The 20,378-nt window shown below is 67.2% G+C and overlaps 1 protein-coding gene across 1 annotated transcript; it reads left to right on the top strand.

The window, feature by feature from the left end:
* Positions 1-653: 653 nt before the first annotated feature.
* On the top strand, positions 654-19,693 carry LOC142077621 (E3 ubiquitin-protein ligase HUWE1-like; the record flags this gene model as incomplete). The annotated part of the gene is given in 22 exon segments (XM_075139556.1): positions 654-781; positions 881-962; positions 2,334-2,510; positions 2,594-2,744; positions 3,577-3,703; positions 3,706-3,970; positions 4,708-4,812; positions 4,814-4,904; positions 6,638-6,706; positions 6,709-6,804; positions 8,660-8,802; positions 9,089-9,155; positions 10,412-10,620; positions 12,009-12,220; positions 13,767-13,946; positions 14,806-14,972; positions 15,893-16,038; positions 16,123-16,198; positions 16,299-16,397; positions 16,505-16,638; positions 18,124-18,295; positions 19,465-19,693. Coding segments are annotated over 22 exon segments (3,125 nt in total), but the record flags the coding sequence as incomplete, so codon positions are not given.
* Between the last annotated feature and the right edge of the window lie 685 nt (positions 19,694-20,378).

A 20,378-nucleotide genomic window follows, 5' to 3' on the forward strand; every position in this document is an offset into this window, starting at 1 on the left:
CGGGGGGTGGTTGGGGTTTTTAGGGGGTGGTTTGGGGTTTTTGAGGGGTGGTTTTGGGGGTCTGGGGGTGGTTTTGGGGGTCTGGGGGTGGTTTTGGGTGTCGGGGGGGTGGTTTGGGGTTTTTAGGGGGTGGTTTGGGTTTTTGGGTGGTGGTTTTGGGTGTCGGGGGGTGGTTTTGGGTGTCGGGGGGGTGGTTTGGGGTTTTTAGGGGGTGATTTTGGGGACTGGGGGGGTGGTTTGAAGTGTCTGGGGGTGGTTTGGGGTTTTTAGGGGGTGGTTTTGGGTGTCAGGGGGGTGGTTTTGGTTTCTGGGGGTGGTTTGGGGTTTTTTGGGGGTGGTTTTGGGGGTCTGGGGGGTGGTTTTGGGGGACTGGGGAGTGGTTTGGGGTTTTTGAGGGGTGGTTTTGGGGACTGGGGGGTGGTTTTGGGTGTCAGGGGGGTGGTTTTGGGTTTCTGGGGGTGGTTTGGGGTTTTTGGGGGTGGTTTTGGGGGTCTGGGGGGTGGTTTGGTGTTTTGAGGGTGGTTTGGTGGTTTTGGGTGGCGGTTTGGGGTTTCTGGCGGTAGTTTGGGGTTTTTTTTTTTGGGGGGGGGTGCAGGGGGTTTTGGGGATTTTGGGGGTGTCCCTGACCCCCGGGACACCTCGGGGCCCCCCAGGAGCTGAAGCTGCCCTGCGCCCGGGTGGTGGAGTCGAGCTGCGTGCTGGACGTCCTCATCAAGCTGCTGGAGGTGGTGCAGCCCTGCCTGCAGGCCGCCAAGGAGCACAAGGAGGTGCAGACCCCCAAGTAAGGAAGGGGGAACGGCCCCCCAAAACCCCCCCCCCCCGCCACCCTCCCGTCCCCCCCTCCCCGCCATCGACCGGGCGTGCGTGTCCCCCCCAAAAGGTGGATCACCCCCGTCCTGCTCCTCATCGACTTCTACGAGAAGACGGCCGTCTCCTCCAAGCGCAGGGCTCAGATGAACAAGGTGGGGGGCTGGGGGGCGTCTGGGGGGGTTTGGGGGGACACGGGGGGGGGCTGGGATGGGGGGGGGCAGCCTGGGGGGGATACGGGGTCCTGGGGAGGGGGATACGGGGTCCTGGGGGGGGACACATGGGGTTGGGGGGGGAGATGGGGTCCTGGGGGGGGAGATGGGGTCCTGGGGACACAGACGTGGTCCTGGGGGGGGTTATGGGGTCCTGGGGGGGGACATTGGGGGTTTGGGGGGACACAGGGGGGGTCTGGGATGGGGGGGGGCAGCCTGGGGGGGATACAGGGTCCTGGGGAGGGGTTATGGGGTCCTGGGTGGGGGTTATGGGGTCCTGGGGGGGGACATGGGGGGTTTGGGGGGGACACAGGGGGGGTCTGGGATGGGGATGGGGCAGCCTGGGAGGGATACAGGGTCCTAGGGGGGGGGTTATGGGGTCCTGGGGGGACGCAGATGGGGTTATGGGGGACACATGGGGTTGGGGGGGGATATGGGGTCCTGGGGGGGGACGTGGGGGGTTTGGGGGACACAGGGGGGGTCTGGGATGGGGATGGGGCAGCCTGGGAGGGATACAGGGTCCTGGGGGGGGGTTATGGGGTCCTGGGGGGGGGGTTATGGGGTCCTGGGGGGGGGACACATGGGGTTGGGGGGGGGGGACATGGGGTCCTGCAGAGGAACATGGGGTTCTGGGGACACAGATGTGGTCCTGGGGGGGGGATATGGGGTCTTGGGGGGACGCAGATGGGGTTATGGGGGGACACATGGGGTTGGGGGGGGGACATGGGGTCCTGGAGAGGGAGATGGGGTCCTGGGGACACAGACGTGGTCCTGGGGGGGTTATGGGGTCCTGGGGGGGGACATGGGGGGTTTGGGGGGACACAGGGGGTCTGGGATGGGGGTGGGGCAGCCTGGGGGGGGATACGGGGTCCTGGGGAGGGGTTATGGGGTCCTGGGGGGGACACATGGGGTTGGGGGGGGATATGGGGTCCTGGGGGGGGACGCAGATGGGGTCATGGGGACACATGTGGGGTCCTGGGGGGGGCATGGGGGGTTTGGGGGGACACAGGGGGGGTCTGGGATGGGGATGGGGCAGGCTGGGGGGGACACAGGGTCCTGGGGGGGGGTTATGGGGTCCTGGGGGGACGTGGGGGGTTTGGGGGGACACAGGGGGGGTCTGGGATGGGGGGGGGCAGCCTGGGGGGGACACGGGGTCTGGGGGAGGGGTATGCAGGGTCCTGGGGGGACAGGGTGTCCTGTGGAGGGTGACGAGCAGGGTGACGCGGTGGCACCCAGAGACACCCAGAGTGCCAGAGAGGGGGACGCAAGCGGGGGTACGCCCTGCTGACCCCCCCGCCCCCGCCCCCTCCCCAGTATCTCCAGGCAACTGGGAACAACTGGCGCTGGTTCGACGACCGCTCGGGTCGCTGGTGTAGCTACAGCGCCAGCAACAACAGCACCATCGACGCCGCCTGGCGCGCCGGCGAGACCAGCGTCCGCTTCACCGCCGGCCGCCGCCGCTACACCGTCCAGTTCACCACCATGGTGCAGGTACCGGCGGCGGGGAAGGGGTTGGCGGCGGGGGCGGGGGGGGGACACACGCGCACAAACGTTGTCGCCCGGCTGTTGTCCAGGTGAACGAGGAGACGGGGAACAGGCGGCCGGTGATGCTGACGCTGTTGCGAGCCCCCCGATCCGGCAAGGGAGGGAAGGACGGCGCCGAAGGCGAGCGGGCGACCGAGGAAGGACGGGATCCGGAGGGAAGGGGAAAGGAGGAGCCCCCCGGTATGGGGGGGGGGGGGATATAGAGGGATTTGGGGGGGGTCTTTGGGGGGTGGGGAGCATGGGGGGGAGGTGGGGTTTGGGGGGAGGTGGGTGGGGAGGGGGTGGAGGGGGTGACGCGGGGCTGGGATTTGGGGCTGGGAGGGGGGATTAGGGGCTCGGGGGGGTGGATTTAGGGTTGGGGGGGGATTTGGGGGCCGTGGGGGGGTCTGAGAGGTCACGGGGGGGGGCTGATGTTCTTGCACCCCTAAAGTTGGGGGGTGTTGGAGGATGTGGGGTTTGGGGGGGAGCTGGGTGGTGAGGGTATGGGGGGGATTTGGGGCTGGGGGGGAGATTTGGGGCTGGGGGGGGAGGATTTGGGGCTGGGGGGGAGATTTGGGGCTGGGGGGGTGGATTTGGAGCTGGGGGGGGTGGATTTGGGGCTGGAGGGGGTGGATTTGGAGCTGGGGGGGGAGATTTGGGGCTGGGGGGGGTGGATTTGGGGGTTGTCAAGTTATTGGGGGGGCACCCCATGTCCCTGCACCCCCAAAACTGGAGGATACGGGGCTTAGGGGGAGCTGGGTGGTGAAGGGGGGGGGGGGGGGATTTGGGGGCCTTGGGGGGGTCCCAAGAGGCCATGGGGGGTGACCCATGTCCCTGCACCCCCCGAACCGGGTGCCGTGGGGGGATATCGGGGTGACGGAGGAGACTTCTGAGGGGGAATATTGGGGGGATTTGGGGCTGGGGGGGGAAGCTTTGGGGGCCACCGGGGGGGTCAGAGAGGCCACAGGGGGGTTGCCAGGCTTTTTGGGGGTGGGGGGGTGGGGAGGCTGAACCACGACCCCCTTCCCGACAGCCCCAGAACCGCCGTCGGAGGAAGAGACTTCGGCAGCTCCGTCCTCATCCTCCCCCTCCCCGCCCTCCCCCTCCCCCTCCCCGGAGGATCCCTCGGGATGGTCGGAAGCTCCGGTGCGAGGTCTGGCGAAGAAGCGGTGCCGGCGGTTTTACGAGCCTGCGTCAGTATGTTGGGGGTGCCGGTGGACCCCGACACCCTCCACGCCACCCTGCGCCTCTGCCTGCGCCTCACCCGGCACCACAAGCACGCCCTGCTCTTCGCCGAGCTGCGCAGCACCCGCACCATCCTGGGGCTCACCCAGAGCTCCGGCTTCACCGGCTTCACCCCCCTCGTCACCCTCCTCTTCCGCCACATCATCGAGGACCCCTGCACCCTGCGCCACACCATGGAGAAGGTGCCGGGGGCGGGGGGGGGGCTTGGGGGGGCCGGGGGTGAGGGGACGGGGGAGATGGGGGGGTGGGGGTGAAGGGATGGGGGGCTTGGGGGGCTGGGGGTGAGGGGTTGGGGGAGTTGGGGGGGTGGGGGGCAGGGGAGGGGGGAGTTGGGGGCTGGGGGGAAGGGGAGGGGGGAGTTGGGGGGGTGGGGGTGAAGGGATGGGGGGCTTGAGGGGCTGGGGGTGAGGGGTTGGGGGAGTTGGGGGGGTGGGGGTCAGGGGAGGGGGGAGTTGGGGGGTGGGGGGCGAGGGGAGGGGGAGTTGGGGGGTGGGGGGAAGGGGAGGGGGGAGTTGGGGGGTGGGGGAAGGGGAGGGGGGAGTTGGGGGGCTGGGGGCGAGGGGAGGGGGGAGTTGGGGGGCGGGGGGCGGGGGGAGGGGGGAGTTGGGGGGCGGGGGGAGGGGGGAGTTGGGGGGCTGGGGGCGAGGGGCCGGGGGAGTTGGGGGCCAGGGGGACACTGGGGATGAGGGGACGGGGAATTGGGGGTCGGGGGACACTGGGGACGAGGGGCTGGGGGAGTTGGGGGGCTGGGGGCGAGGGGCCGGGGGAGTTGGGGGCCGGGGGAGTTGGGGGGCCGAGGCTCTGGGCGCAGGCAGGAGGGGAGTCACCGGGGCCACGGGGGCTGCAGGGGGGGAGCAGCCCCCCGTCCCCCTGGGTGGGGGGCCAGCCCGGGGGCCCCCCGCTCACGGGTGCCCCCCAGGTGGTGCGGTCGGCGGCCACCAGCGGGGCGGGCAGCACCACCTCGGGGGTGGTGTCGGGGAGCCTGGGGTCCCGAGAGGTCAACTACATCCTGCGGGTGCTGGGCCCCCGCCGCCTGCCGCAGCCCCCACGTCTTCACCGAGGTGGCCACCGGCTGCATCCGCATCGCCCTGCCCGCCCCCCGCGGCTCCGGCACCGGTGAGGGCCCGCGGCAGCCCCGCCGCTCCTAAGGGGGTCCCGTGGGTCCCCGCCGCTCCTAAGGGGGGTCCCGTGGGCCCCTGCCGCTCCTAAGGGGGTCCCGTGGGTCCCTGCGGCTCCTAAGGGGGTCCCGTGGGTCCCCGCCGCTCCTAAGGGGGTCCCGTGGGTCCCCGCCGCTCCTAAGGGGGGTCCCGTGGGCCCCTGCCGCTCCTAAGGGGGTCCCGTGGGTCCCTGCCGCTCCTAAGGGGGTCCCGTGGGCCCCTGCCGCTCCTAAGGGGGGTCCCGTGGGTCCCTGCCGCTCCTAAGGGGGTCCCGTGGGCCCCTGCCGCTCCTAAGGGGGGTCCCGTGGGTCCCTGCCGCTCCTAAGGGGGTCCCGTGGGTCCCTGCCGCTCCTAAGGGGGTCCCGTGGGTCCCTGCCGCTCCTAAGGGGGTCCCGTGGGTCCCTGCCGCTCCTAAGGGGGTCCCGTGGGTCCCTGCCGCTCCTAAGGGGGGTCCCGTGGGTCCCCGCCGCTCCTAAGGGGGTCCCGTGGGCCCCCGCCACTCCTAAGGGGGGTCCCGTGGGTCCCTGCGGCTCCTAAGGGGGGTCCCGTGGGCCCCTGCCGCTCCTAAGGGGGGTCCCGTGGGTCCCTGCGGCTCCAAGTGGGGTCCCAGGGGGGTCGTGGCTCCAAAGTGGGGTCCCGTGGGTCCCTGTGGCTCCAAAGTGGGTTCCATGGGGGCTTGTGGCTCCAAAGTGGGGTCCCGTGGGTGCCTGTGGCTCCAAAGTGGGGTCCCGTGGGTGCCTGTCGTTCTGAAATGGGGTCTCAGGGGTGCCTGTGGCTCAGAAATGGGGGTCCCATGGGTCCCTGTGGCTCAGAAATGGGGGTCTCGGGTGCCTCCAGCTCCCGTGGGTGCCTTGTGGGGAATGGGGGTGCTTGCAGCTCCAAAATGGGGGTCCCAGGGGTTCCTTTACCCTCAAAATGGGGATCCCAGGGGCCCCTTTACCCCAAAATGGGGGTCCCAGGGGTCTCTTTGGCCCCAAAAAGGGGTCCCACAGGCCCCTGTGGCTCCAGCACCCACAAGCCCTCTACAGGGTGGCAAGGTGGGGGTCCGGGGGTCCCTTTACCCCCAAAGTGGGGGTCCCAGGGGCCCCTTTACCCCCAAAGTGGGGGTCCCAGGGGTCTCTTTGGTTCCAAAATGGGGATCCCAGGGGTCTCTTTACCCCCAAAATGGGGATCCAGGGGTCTCTTTACCCCCAAAGTGGGGGTCCCATGGGCCCCTTTACCCCAAAATGGGGGTCCCAGGGCCCCTTTACCCCCAAAATGGGGATCCAGGGGTCCTTTACCCCAAAGTGGGGGTCCAGGGCCCCTTTACCCCCAAAATGGGGATCCCAGGGTCCCTTTACCCCCAAGTGGGGGTCCCAGGGTCCCTTTACCCCCAAAATGGGGATCCCAGGGGTCCCTTTACCCCAAAGTGGGGGTCCCAGGGCCCCTTTACCCCCAAAATGGGGATCCCAGGGGTCCCTTTACCCCCAAAGTGGGGGTCCCCAGGGCCCCCTTTACCCCAAAATGGGGGTCCCAGGGGTCTCTACCCCCAAAATGGGTGTCCCAGGGCCCCCTTTACCCCTAAACCACAGCTCCCAAACCTCCTTTTACTCCTAAAACGGGGCTCCCACAGCTCCAGCACCCACAAACCCTCCCCGGGGGTGCCAACAAGGGGTGTCCCCCCCCCCTGAACCCCCTTTTTCCCCCCCCCAGCCTCGGACGACGAGTTCGAGAACCTGCGGATCAAGGGCCCCAACGCGGTGCAGCTGGTGAAGACGACGCCGTGAAGGCGGCGGCGCTGCCCCCCATCCCCGAGCCCATCAAGGACGTCATCTACGACATGCTCAACGCCCTGGCCGCCTACCACGCGCCCGAGGAGGGTACGGGGACTTTGGGGGACCCCCCCTGGGAATTAGGCACCCCTATTAGGGTTTATAACCCCTGCCAGGGGGGGGGTTGCAGCCACCCCCCGGGGAGTTTTAGGGGGAAGAGGGAGATGGGGGGGGGGCGTTGGAAAGGGGTGTGGAGGGAGGAGGATTTGGGGGGGGGTAGAAGGGGGAGAATTGGGGTGCACTTGAAGGGGGGGAAATGGGGGTGCTCCAGGGAGTGGGAAATGGGGCGCTGGTAGGGAGTGGGGTGCACATGGGGGGGAATTGGGGTGCTCCCAGGGAGTGGGAAGTGGGGCGCTGGTAGGGAGTGGGGTGCACATAGGGGGGAATTGGGGTGCTCCCAGGGGTTGGGGTGGACATGGGCGGGAATTGGGGTGCCCCCAGGGGTTGGGGTGGACATGGGCGGGAATTGGGGTGCCCCCAGGGGTTGGGGTGGACATGAGGGGGGAATTGGGGTGTTCCCAGGGAGTGGGGTGGACATGAGGGGGGAATTGGGGTGCCCATGGGGAGTGGGGTGCACGTGGGGGGGAATTGGGGTGCTCCCAGGGAGTGGGAAGTGGGGCGCTGGTAGGGAGTGGGGTGCACACAGGGGGGAATTGGGGTGCTCCCAGGGAGTGGGGTGGACATGGGCGGGAATTGGGGTGCCCCCAGGGGTTGGGGTGGACATGAGGGGGGAAATTGGGGTGCCCATGGGGAGTGGGGTGCACGTGGGGGGGAATTGGGGTGCTCCCAGGGAGTGGGAAGTGGGGCGCTGGTAGGGAGTGGGGTGCACATAGGGGGAATTGGGGTGCTCCCAGGGGTTGGGGTGCCCATGGGGAGGGAATTGGGGTGCCCCCAGGGGTTGGGGTGGACATGAGGGGGGAATTGGGGTGCCCATAGGGAGTGGGGTGCACGTGGGGGGGGAATTGGGGTGCCCCCAGGGGTTGGGGTGGACTTGGAGGGGGGAATTGGGGTGCCCATGGGGAGTGGGGTGCACTAGGGGGGGGAATTGGGGTGCTCCGAGGGGTTTGGGTGCCCATGGGGAGTGGGGTGCATGTGGGGGGGAATTGGGGTGCCCCCAGGGACTGGGGTGCCCCCAGGGAGTGGGAATTGGGGTGCCCATGGGGAATGGGGTGCACGTGGGGGGGAATTGGGGTGCTCCCAGGGGTTGGGGTGGACATGGAGGGGGGAGTTGGGGTGCTCCGAGGGGTTGGGGTGCACATGGGGAGGGAACTGGGGTGCCCCCAGGGGTTGGGGTGCCCATGGGGAGGAAATTGGGGTGTCCATGGGGAGTGGGGTGCCCATGGGGGGGAATTGGGGTGCCCCCAGGCAGTGGGGTGCACATGGGGGGAATTGGGGTGCCCCTAGGGATTGGGGTGCACATCAGGGGGACATTGGGGTGTCCATGGGGAGTGGGGTGCACATAGGGGGGAATGGGGGTGCCCCCAGGCAGCGGGGTGCACATGGAGGGAGAGAACCGGGGTGCCCCTATGGGGCAGAGAATCGGGGTACAGAATTGGGGTGCCCCCCCAGTGTGGTGCACGTGGAAGGGGAAGCGGGGTGCACCCCGGGGAGCGGGGTTGCCCGTATCAGGGGCAGAATCGGGGTGCCCCCAGGCAGCGGGACATGAAGAATCAGGGTGCCCCCCAAAAACGGGGTGCCCCCCCGATAGCGGGGTGCCCCCCCAAAAGCAGGGTGCCCCCCAAAAGCACGATGCCCCCCCGAAAGCATAGTTCCCTCCGCGCTCTAGACCCAGGGTGCCCCCCAGGTGCTTTGGGGGTGTCCCCAAAGCCTTTTTTTTTTGGGGGGGGGGGGGTGTGGCAGAGCGTGGGGCTCCCTTCACACCCCCCCTTCCCCCCCAAAAAAGGTGAGAAGGGGGACCCCAAAAGCGCGGCGCCCAGCGAGGTCAGCCAGCTGCTCTCCGACATCGGGGACGACATGTACCAGCAGTACCGCAGCCTGACGCGCCAGCCCGGCGACTTCGACCCCCCCGCCGGCTTCGCCATCAACGTCAGCGCTTTGGGGGTGCCGGGGGGGGGGATTTGGGGGTGCCGGGGGGAGATTTGGGGGTGGCGGGGGGAGATTTAAGGGTGCCAAGGTGGGATTTGGGGGGGGGGGTTTCGGGGGAGGAGCGTTCCTAGGGGTGGTGGGAGCGGGTACGGGGAAGGGGATTTGGGGGGGAGGGGGAGGGGGGGGGCTGTGGGGTTTTGGGGGGGGCTGTGGGGTTTTGGGGGGCCCCCCCCGGCCGGCTCTGATGTCCTGTCCCCCCGCCCCCCCCAAACCCTGGCTCCCGCAGGCCCAGGTCTTCGCCGCCGATGGAGCCGCTGCGGAGACACCGCCGTCGGGAACCCCCCAGGGAGAAGGTAGGGGTGTCCCCTGGGCCCCCCAACGTCCCCGAGCCCCCTGATGTCCCCTCCGTGTCCCCTCCGTGTCCCCAAGGTCTTCAATGTCCCCATCATCTCCCCGAGCCCCCCAACGTCCCCTCCGTGTCCCCAAGACCTTTAGCGTCCCCCTAACGTCCCCTCCACGTCCTTGAGCCCCCCCAATGACCCTTCCATGTCCCAGGGCCCCCCAACATCCTCTCCACGTCCCTGAGCCCCCCAACATCCCCTCCGTGTCCCCAAGACCTTTAATGTCCCCTCCACGTGACTTTTAACGTCCCCTCGACGTCCCCGAGCTCCCCAACGTCCCCTCCACATCCCTGAGCCCCCCAACGTCCCCTCCGTGTCCCCAAGACCTTTAATGTCCCCCTAACGTCCCCTCCACATCCCTGAGCCCCCCAACGTCCCCTCCGTGTCCCCAAGACCTTTAATGTCCCCTCTATGTCCCCTCCACGTCCCTGAGCCCCCCAACGTCCCCTTCATGTCCTTGAGCCCCCCAACGTCCCCTCTGCGTCCCCAAGACCTTTAACGTCCCCATCATCTCCCTGAGCCCCCCAACATCCCCTCTGTGTCCCCGAGACCTTTAATGTCCCCTCCGCGTCCCCGAGCCCCCCAACGTCCCCTCCACATCCCCAAGCCCCCCGACGTCCCCTCCGTGTCCCCGAGTCCTTTAACGTCCCCTCCATGTCCCCTCCATGTCCCTGAGCCCCCCAACGTCCCCTCCACGTCCCCAAGACCTTTAACGTTCCCATCATCTCCCCGAGCCCCCCAACGTCCCCTCCGTGTCCCCAAGACCTTTAATGTCCCCTCCATGTCCCCTCCACGTCCCTGAGCCCCCCAACGTCCCCTTCATGTCCTTGAGCCCCCCAACATCCCCTCTGCGTCCCCAAGACCTTTAACGTCCCCATCATCTCCCCGAGCCCCCCAACGTCCCCTCCGCGTCCCCGAGCCCCCCAACGTCCCCTCCACATCCCCAAGCCCCCCAACGTCCCCTCCACATCCCCAAGCCCCCCGACGTCCCCTCCGTGTCCCCGAGTCCTTTAACGTCCCCTCCATGTCCCCTCCACGTCCCTGAGCCCCCTGATGTCCCCTCCACGTCCCCAAGACCTTTAACGTCCCCATCATCTCCCCGAGCCCCCCGACGTCCCCTCCGCGTCCCCCAGCCCCCCGACGTCCCCTCCGCGTCCCCGAGACCTTCAGCGTCCCCCTGACGTCCCCAACGTCCCCTCCGTCCGCAGCAGCCAGCCCCGAGGAGGGCCGGGAGGGTCGGAAGGAGAAGGACGGGGAGCGCGGGGAGGAGCGGCAGCGAGCCAAGGGCTCCAAGCCCCTCATGCCCACTTCCACCATCTTGCGGCTACTGGCCGAACTGGTCCGCTCCTACGTGGGCATCGCCACCCTCATCGCCAACTACAGCTACACCGTGGGACAGTCGGAGCTCATCAAAGAGGTGACGAGACAGCCGGGACGCGGTCGCTTGTCCCCGAGGGTCGCCCCGCGACGGCGTCCGCGTCCCTACGGGGTGGGGGGGGGGGGTCTCGGCGGTGGTGTCACGCTGTTGCGCGGCGGGGTGGTGGTGTCACCCTGCGTGGCGGGGTCCCCCGTCACCCCTGTGCGATGGTGTCCCCCATCACCCTGTGTGGCGGGGTCCCCTGTCACCCCTGCGTGATGGTGTCCCCTGTCACCCCTGTGCGATGGTGTCCCCCGTCACCCTGCGTGGCGGGGTCCCCCGTCACCCCTGTGCGATGGTGTCCCCCGTCACCCTGCGTGGCGGGGTCCCCTGTCACCCCTGTGCGATGGTGTCCCCCGTCACCCCTGCGTGGCGGGGTCCCCCGTCACCCCCTCGCAGTGGGTTTTCCTGTGCCACCAGGCACTTGGGTCCCTTGTCACCGCGTGCGGCAGGGTGTCCTGTCACCCCACGCGTCCAGGTGTTCTGTCACCCTGCCTGGCGTTGTCCCCTGTCACCCTGCGTGGCGGGTTTCTTTGGGCCACCATGCGCTGGGGTCCCTGTCACCCCATACAGAAGGTTCCCCTGTACCCCCAGACACCTCGGTCCCCATCACCCCATGCTCTGGGGTCCCCTGTCACCCCACGCGCTGGGGTCCCTTGTCACCCCATCTAGAAGGTTCCCCTGTCACCCCACACGCTGGGGTCCCTTGTCACCCCATCTAGAAGGTTCCCCTATACCCCCAGACGCCTCGGTTGCTGTCACCCCACACTCTGGGGTCCCCTGTCACCCCACGCGCTGAGGTCCCTGTCACCCCATACAGAAGGTTCCCCTGTACCCCCAGACACCTCGGTCCCCGTCACCCCATGCTCTGGGGTCCCCTGTCACCCCACGCGCTGGGGTCCCTTGTCACCCCATCTAGAAGGTTCCCCTATACCCCCAGACGCCTCGGTTGCTGTCACCCCACGCGCTGGGGTCCCCTGTCACCCCACGCGCTGGGGTCCCTTGTCACCCCATACAGAAGGTTCCCCTGTACCCCCAGACACCTCGGTCCCCATCACCCCATGCTCTGGGGTCCCCTGTCACCCCACGCGCTGGGGTCCCTTGTCACCCCATGTAGAAGGTTCCCCTGTCACCCCACGCGCTGGGGTCCCTTGTCACCCCATGTAGAAGGTTCCCCTGTACCCCCCAACACCTGGGTCCCCGTCACCACGTCCATCGAGGTGTCCTGTCACCCCACACCCCCTCTTCCCTTGTCACCACGCACCAGCTGCCACCCCCTTTGGCACCCAAGGCTCCCCCCACACCTCGGGGACGGGACGATCTGGGGGTCCCAGCCCCAGCTGGGGGTTTTGGGGTGCCTGACCCCCCCCTTTCCCCGTTCCCCGCAGGACTGCAGCGTGCTGGCCTTCGTCCTGGACCACCTCCTGCCCCACACGCAGAACGCCGAGGACAAGGACACGCCGGCGCTGGCCCGGCTCTTCCTGGCCAGTCTGGCAGCGGCGGGCAGCGGCACCGACGCCCAGGTGGCTTTGGTCAACGAGGTGAAGGCGGCCCTGGGACGGGCGCTGGCCATGGCCGAGAGCACCGAGAAGCACGCCAGGTGGGGGACACCGGGGGGACACCACGGGGACACGGCGGGGTTATCGCGGGGCCGTCCCGGCCACCGGCGCCCTCGCGGCAGCACCGTTACGGGGGTGAGATGTTCTCCACGGGGGTGAGATGTTCCTCACGGGGTTGAGATGTTCTCCACAGGGGTGAGATGTTCCTCACGGGGTTGAGATGTGCTCCACGGGGGTGAGATGTCCCTCGTGGGGTTGACGCGTCCTCCACGGGGGTGAGATGTTCCTCGTGGGGTTGAGATGTGCTCCACGGGGGTGAGATGTCCCTCGTGGGGTTGAGATGTGCTCCACGGGGGTGAGATGTCCCTCGTGGGGTTGATGCATCCTCCACGGGGGTGAGATGTTCCTCGTGGGGTTGAGATGTGCTCCACGGGGGTGAGATGTTCCTCACGGGGTTGAGATGTGCTCCACGGGGGTGAGATGTCCCTCGTGGGGTTGATGCATCCTCCACGGGGGTGAGATGTTCCTCGTGGGGTTGAGATGTGCTCCACGGGGGTGAGATGTTCCTCACGGGGTTGAGATGTGCTCCACGGGGGTGAGATGTCCCTCGTGGGGTTGACGTGTCCTCCACGGGGGTGAGATGTTCCTCACGGGGTTGAGATGTGCTCCACGGGGGTGAGATGTTCCTCGGGGGGTTGACGCGTCCTCCACGGGGGTGGAGATGTCCCTCGTGGGGTTGACGCGTCCTCCACGGGGGTGAGATGTTCCTCACAGGGGTGAGATGTTCTCCACGGGGGTGAGATGTCCCTCGTGGGGTTGAGATGTTCTCCACGGGGGTGAGATGTTCCTCGTGGGGTTGAGATGTTCTCCACGGGGGTGAGATGTCCCTCGTGGGGTTGAGATGTGCTCCACGGGGGTGAGATGTCCCTCGTGGGGTTGACGCGTCCTCCACGGGGGTGAGATGTTCCTCGGGGGGTTGACGCGTCCTCCACGGGGGTGAGATGTTCCTCACGGGGTTGAGATGTGCTCCACGGGGGTGAGATGTCCCTCATGGGGTTGATGCATCCTCCACGGGGGTGAGATGTTCCTCGTGGGGTTGAGATGTGCTCCACGGGGGTGAGATGTCCCTCGTGGGGTTGACGTGTCCTCCACGGGGGTGAGATGTTCCTCGTGGGGTTGACGCGTCCTCCACGGGGGTGAGATGTTCCTCGTGGGGTTGAGATGTGCTCCACGGGGGTGAGATGTCCCTCATGGGGTTGAGACATCCTCCACAGGGGTGAGATGTCCTCCGTGAGGCTGATGTGCCCCTCGTGGGGTTGACATGTCCTCCCTGGGCTGTGACACAAACTACACGGGGTTGACGTGTCCTCCATGGGGTTGACGTGTCCTCCATGGGGTTGACGTGACCTCCACGGGGTTGACGTGACCTCCACAGGGATGTTATGTTCTCCACGGGGGGTGATGTCTCCTCCACAGGGGTGATGTCTCCTCCACGGGGGGTGATGTCTCCTCCACGGGGGTGATAGGAGCTCCGTGGGGGTGCCACATCCCCCCGGCGTGTGACGCATCTCCTCGTCCCCACCGCAGGCTCCAAGCCGTCATGTGCATCATCAGCACCATCATGGAGTCCTGCCCCTCCACCTCCAGCTTCTACAGCAGCGCCGCCAAGACCCAACACAACGGCATGAACAACATCATCCGCCTCTTCCTCAAGAAGGGCTTGGTCAACGACCTGGCGAGGGTCCCTCACAGCCTCGACCTCTCCAGGTATGGCCCCACCCCGACGCCGGGGTCCACTCTTATCGGGGGTCTTGGGGGGTCTTGGGGGGTCTGGAGGGGTCTGGAGGGGCTCTTGGGTTCTTGGGTTGTGGTGGGTCTGGAGGGTTCTTGAGGGTTCTTGAGGGGTCGTGGGGGTCTTGGTGGGTCTTGGGGGGTCGTGGTGAGTCTTGGGGGGTCGTGGTGGTTCTTGAGGGTTCTTGAGGGGTTGTGGGGGTCTTGAGGGGTCGTGGGGGTCTTGGTGGGTATTGAGGGGTCTTGGGGGTTCTTGGTGGGTCTTGGGAGGTCTTGAGGGGTCGTGGTGGGTCTTGGTGGGTCTTGGGGGTCTTGGTGGGTCTTGAGGGGTTGTGGGGGCTCTTGGGTTCTTGGGTTGTGGTGGGTCTTGAGGGTTCTTGAGGGTTCTTGAGGGGTCATGGTGGGTCTTGGGGGGTCTTGGTGGGTCTTGGGGGTTCTTGGTGGGTCTTAGGGGTCTTGGTGGGTCTTGGGGGGTTTTGAGGGATTGTGGGGGGTCTTGGTGGGTCTTGGGGGTTCTTGGTGGGTCTTAGGGGTCTTGGGGAGTCTTGAGGGGTTGTGGGGGCTCTTGGGTTCTTGGGTTGTGGTGGGTCTTGGTAGGTCTTGAGGGGTCGTGGTGGGTCTTGAGGGGTCTTAGAGGGTCTTGAGGGGTCATGGTGGGTTTTGGGGGTTGTGGTGGGTTGTGAGGGGTCTTGAGGGGTCGTGGTGGGTCTTGGGGGTCGTGGTGGGTCTTGGGGTGCCGTGGGGATCGTGGTGGTTTCCTGGGAGTTTGTGGCGGGTCCCGGGGGGACGGGGTGGGGTCCCCTGGACGCCAGGGTCCCACCGGCCGCCCCCCCAGCCCCAACATGGCGAACACGGTGAACGCGGCGCTGAAGCCGCTGGAGACGCTGTCCCGCATCGTCAACCAGCCCAGCGGCCTCTTCGGCACCAAGGGCTCCTCCAGCAAGAGCAAGGGGGAGGGGGCCGGGGGGGCCCGGGAGGCCGGAGCCGCGCCCCCCGACGGAGGTACCTGCACCCCCAGGAACCCCCAAACCTCCCCCGGCTCCCCCCATCTCCCCTGTGCCCCCCCCATCCCCCCTGTGCCCCCCCATCCCCCCTGTGCTCCCCCGTATCTCCCCTGTCCCTCCCGTCTTCCTTGTGCCCCCCATCTCTGCTGTGTCCCCCCGTCTCCCCGTGCCCCCCACTTCTCCTCTCGTGCCCCCCCAAATCTCTCCTGTCCCCTCCATCTCCCACGTGTCCCCCCACATCCCTGTGACCCCCCCATCTCTCTCGTGTCCTCCTATATCGCTTGTGTCCCCCCATTTTCCACGTGCCCCCCCATATCTCTCGTGTCCCCCCACATCTCCCCTGTGTCCCCCCGTATCTCTTGTGCCCCCCCCATTTTCCCTGTGTGTCCCCCTTCCCTGTGCCCCCCACATCTCTCGCGTCCCCCCACATCTCTCGCGTCCCCCCACATCTCTCGCGTCCCCCCATTTTCCGTGTCCCCCCACATCTCTCGCGTCCCCCCACATCTCTCGTGTCCCCCCATTTTCCCTGTGTCCCCCCACATCTCTTGTGTCCCCCCACATCTCTCCCGTCCCCCCATTTTCCATGTGTCCCCCCCACATCTCTTGTGTCCCCCCACATCTCTCCCGTCCCCCCATTTTCCATGTGTCCCCCACATCTTTCATGTCCCCCCCATCTCTCCCCTGTCCCCCCCATCTCCGGTGTCCCCCAAATATCTCCCCTATGCCCCCCCATCTCCGGTGTCCCCCCCATCTCTGGTGTCCCCCCCATCTCCGGTGTCCCCCCAATTTTCCCTGTCCCCCCCCCATCTCACCCCCTGCATCCCCGCATCCCCCCCACATCCCTCTGTCCCCCCCCTGGGGGGGACCTGCCTGTCACCCCCTCTTAACCACCCCCCACCCCCCCCCCAAAAACCAAAGGGGACCCCGGGGACCCCGAGCCCCCCGAGGAGGACGCGGAGGCGGCGCAGGCGGAGGCGGCCGACGGCGACATGGACGGGGAGGCCGAAGGTGACGCGGTGGTGCTGGCCGGGCAGCCCGAGGGGCTCAGCACCCAGGAGATGCAGGTGAGGGGGGCTCCCCCCAACCCCCCCGTACCCCCAAATCCCCCCCCTACCCCCCCTAAATCCCCCCCCGCCCCCCCCCCAAAGGTGGAAAACGAGCTGGAGGATCTCATCGACGAGCTGCTGGAGAGGGACGGGGCCACCGGCAACAGCACCATCATCGGTGAGATCCCCCTCCCCGAGACAGCAGGGACCCCCTCAAAAATATGGGGGTGCCCCCTTTGCACCCCTTTAAGGTGTTTTCGCCCCCCCCTCCCCAAAAGTGAGCCGCTCGGGGGAGGACGAGTCGCAGGAGGACGTGCTGATGGACGAGGCCCCCTCCAACCTCAGCCAAGCCTCCACGCTGCAGGCCAACCGGGAAGGTGAGGGGGGGCCCCCCAAGATTTTTGGGGGGGGGGGGGGTGGTTTTGGGACGCCGAGATCCCAGCCGACACCCCCCCCCCCCCCCCTCTTTTCGCCTTCCCGAAAGATTCCATGAACATCCTGGATCCCGAGGACGAGGAGGAGCACACGCAGGAGGAGGACAGCAGCGGCAGCAACGAGGATGAGGACGACAGCCAGGACGAGGAGGAGGAGGAGGAGGAGGAAGACGAGGACGATCAGGTGGGGGGGGGGGGGGGATCCCCTCGGGTGCTGTGGGGGTGCAGCCGTCACCCCGGTTTGGGGCGGGGTGCCCCCGTTTGGGTCAGGGTGCCCCCGTTTGGGTCAGGGTGCCCCCATTTTGGGTCGGGGTGCCCCCGTTTTGGGTCAGGGGCTGCCATTTGGGGTCAGGGTGCCCCCGTTTTGGGTCAGGGTGCCCCCATTTTGGGTCGGGGTGCCCCTGTTTTGAGGTCAGGGGGTGCTATTTTGGGTCAGGGTGCCCCCATTTGGGGTCAGGGGGTGCTGTTTTGGGTCAGGGTGCCCCCATTTGGGGTCAGGGGGTGCTGTTTTGGGTCGGGGTGCCCCCATTTTGGGTTGGGGTGCCCCTGTTTTGGGGTCAGGGGGTGCTATTTTGGGTCGGGGTGCCCCCGTTTTGGGTCAGGGGGTGCTATTTGGGGTCAGGGTGCCCCTGTTTTGGGTCGGGGTGCCCCTGTTTTGGGGTCAGGGGGTGCTGTTTTGGGTCGAGGTGCCCCCGTTTTGGGTCAGGGGCTGCCATTTGGGGTCGGGGTGCCCCCATTTTGGGTCGGGGTGCCCCCGTTTTGGGTCAGGGGCTGCCATTTGGGGTCAGGGGCTGCCATTTGGGGTCAGGGTGCCCCCGTTTTGGGTCGGGGTGCCCCCATTTTGGGTCGGGGTGCCCCCATTTTGCATTGGGGTGCCCCTGTTTTGAGGTCAGGGGGTGCTGTTTTGGGTCGGGGTGCCCCCGTTTTGGGTCAGGGGGTGCCATTTGGGGTCAGGGTGCCCCCATTTTGGGTCGGGGTGCCCCCGTTTTGGGTCAGGGGGTGCTATTTAGGGGTAGGGTGCCCCCATTTTGGGTCAGGGTGCCCCCGTTTTGAGTCAGAGTGCCCCCATTTGGGGTCAGGGGGTGCTATTTTGGGTCGGGGTGCCCCCATTTGGGGTCAGGGGGTGCTATTTAGGGGTAGGGTGCCCCCATTTTGGGTCAGGGTGCCCCCGTTTTGAGTCAGAGTGCCCCCATTTGGGGTCAGGGGGTGCTATTTTGGGTCGGGGTGCCCCCATTTGGGGTCAGGGGGTGCTATTTAGGGGTAGGGTGCCCCCATTTTGGGTCAGGGTGCCCCCGTTTTGAGTCAGAGTGCCCCCATTTGGGGTCAGGGGGTGCTATTTTGGGTCGGGGTGCCCCCATTTGGGGTCAGGGGGTGCTATTTAGGGGTAGGGTGCCCCCATTTTGGGTCAGGGTGCCCCCGTTTTGAGTCAGGGTGCCCCCATTTGGGGTCAGGGGGTGCTATTTTGGGTCAGGGTGCCCCCATTTTGGGTCGGGGTGCCCCCATTTTGGGTCAGGGGCTGCCATTTGGGGTCGGGGTGCCCCCATTTTGGGTCAGGGGCTGCCATTTGGGGTCGGGGTGCCCCCCTTCCAGCTCCGGGTGCCCTCATTTCGAGTCAGGGGGTGCCCGCTGACCCCCCCCGCCCCCCCCCTCCGGGGTCCTTCCCCTTCAGGACGACGAGGAGGGGGAGGAAGGGGAGGAAGAGGAGGACGACGACGACGGCTCGGAGATGGAGCTGGACGAAGATTACCCCGACATGAACGCCTCCCCCCTCGTCCGCTTCGAGCGCTTCGACCGCGACGATGACCTCATCATCGAGTTCGACAACATGTTCTCCAGCCCCAGTACGGACTGGGAGGACTGGGAGGGCAGGGGGGGGGCCGCAGGGATTTGGGGGGGGCCACGGGGCTCCCCCCTCGCCCCACGGTGGTGGAGGGAGGGTGGGTGAGGGCTTGGGGGGGGGGGTAAAGTGGGGTTCGCCCCCTTGACACCCCGGTTTGTCGCCTCCCCAGGGTGTTGGGGGGGTTAAGAAGGGGTCCAGCCCCCCCCAGCACCCCAATTCTTCATCTCCCCATGGCCTTGGGGGGGTTAAGAAGGGGTTCACCCCCCCCAGCACCCCAATTCTTCATCTCCCCATGACCTTGGGGGGGTTAAGAAGGGGTTCACCCCCCAGCACCCCAATTCTTCACCTCCCCATGACCTTGGGGGGGGTTAAGAAGGGGTTCACCCCCCCCCGCACCCTGTTTCTGTCTCCCCATGAATTTGAGGGGGGATTAGGATGGGGTTCACCCCCCAGCACCCCAATTCTGTCTCCCCATGAATTTGGAGGGGGTTAAGAAGGGGTTCACCCCCCAGCACCCCAATTCTTCATCTCCCCATGGTTTTTGGGGGGTTAAGAAGGGGTTCACCCCCCAGCACCCCATTTCTGTCTCCCCATGAATTTGGGGGGGGTTAAGAAGGGGTTCACCCCCCAGCACCCCAATTCTTTGTCTCCCCATGGCCTTGGGGGGGTTAAGAAGGGGTTCACCCCCCCCCCAGCACCCTGTTTCTGTCTCCCCATGAATTTGGGGGGGGTTAAGAAGGGGTTCACCCCCCAGCACCCCAATTCTTCATCTCCCTATGACCTTGGGGTGGGTTAAGAAGGGGTTCACCCCCCAGCACCCCAATTCCTCACCTCCCCATGTCCTTGGGGGGGTTAAGAAGGGGTTCACCCCCCAGCACCCCAATTCCTCACCTCCCCATGTCCTTGGGGGGGTTAAGAAGGGGTTCACCCCCCAGCACCCCAATTCCTCACCTCCCCATGACCTTCGGGAGGTGTTAGGCTGGGGTTCACCCCCCAGCACCCCAATTCCTCACCTCCCCATGACCTTGGGGGGGGTTATGCTGGGGTTCACCCCCTGACCCCCCAGTTTGTCCCCCCCCCCCGTGCATCCCACCATTACGAGGGTCTCAGAAAGCTTCTTCCCCCCCCTTTTCCCCCCCCCCGACCCCCCTTTTCCCCCCCCCCCCCCAGCCGACATCCCCCCGTCCCCCGGGAACATCCCGGCCAGCCACCCGCTGCTGGTGCGGCACGCGGACCACGCGCCCTGGCCCTGGGGAGCGGGGCCGCCAGCACCCGCCTGGCGCAGGGCCTGGGGCGCAGCCAGCGCACCCTGCGCCCAGCTGACGGCCAACGCCGGCCACACCATCCACGTCCACTACCCCGGCGCCCGCCAGCCCAACCCCCCCCTCATCCTCCAGCGGTGAGTCACGGCAGCCCCCCAAAACCCCCCCTGGGGACCCCAAAACCCCCCTGGGGATCCCGTATCCTCCTGGGACCTCCCCAAACCCCCCTGGGGACCCCAAAACCCGCCTGGGAAACCCCAAAACCGCCCTGGGGACCCCAAAACCCCCCTGGGCACCCCAAAACCCGCCTCGGAACCCCCAAACCCCCCTGGGAACCCCCAAAACCCCCTGGGAACCCCCAAACCCACCAGGGAAACCCCAAACCCGCCTGGGAACCCCCAAACCCACCGGGAAATCCCCAAACCCACCTGGGAACCCCCAAAACCCCCCTGGGGACCCCCAAAACCCCCCTGGGGACCCAAAACCCCCCTGGGGACCCCATATCCTCCTGGGACCTCCCCAAACCCCTTGGGAACCCCCAAAACCCGCCTGGGGACCCCCAAAACCCCCCTGGGGACCCCAAAACCCCCCTGGGGATCCCGTATCCTCCTGGGACCTCCCCAAACCCGCCTGGGAAACCCCAAAACCCGCCTGGGAAACCCCAAAACCCACCGGGGAAATCCCCAAACCCACCGGGGAACCCCCAAACCCCCCCTGGGGACCCCAAAACCCCCCTGGGGATCCCGTATCCTCCTGGGACCTCCCCAAACCCGCCTGGGAAACCCCAAAACCCCCCTGGGAAACCCCAAACCCACCAGGGAA

Source organism: Calonectris borealis, unplaced genomic scaffold (genome assembly GCF_964195595.1).
Source record: "Calonectris borealis unplaced genomic scaffold, bCalBor7.hap1.2 HAP1_SCAFFOLD_343, whole genome shotgun sequence".
Classification (NCBI taxonomy): domain Eukaryota; kingdom Metazoa; phylum Chordata; class Aves; order Procellariiformes; family Procellariidae; genus Calonectris; species Calonectris borealis.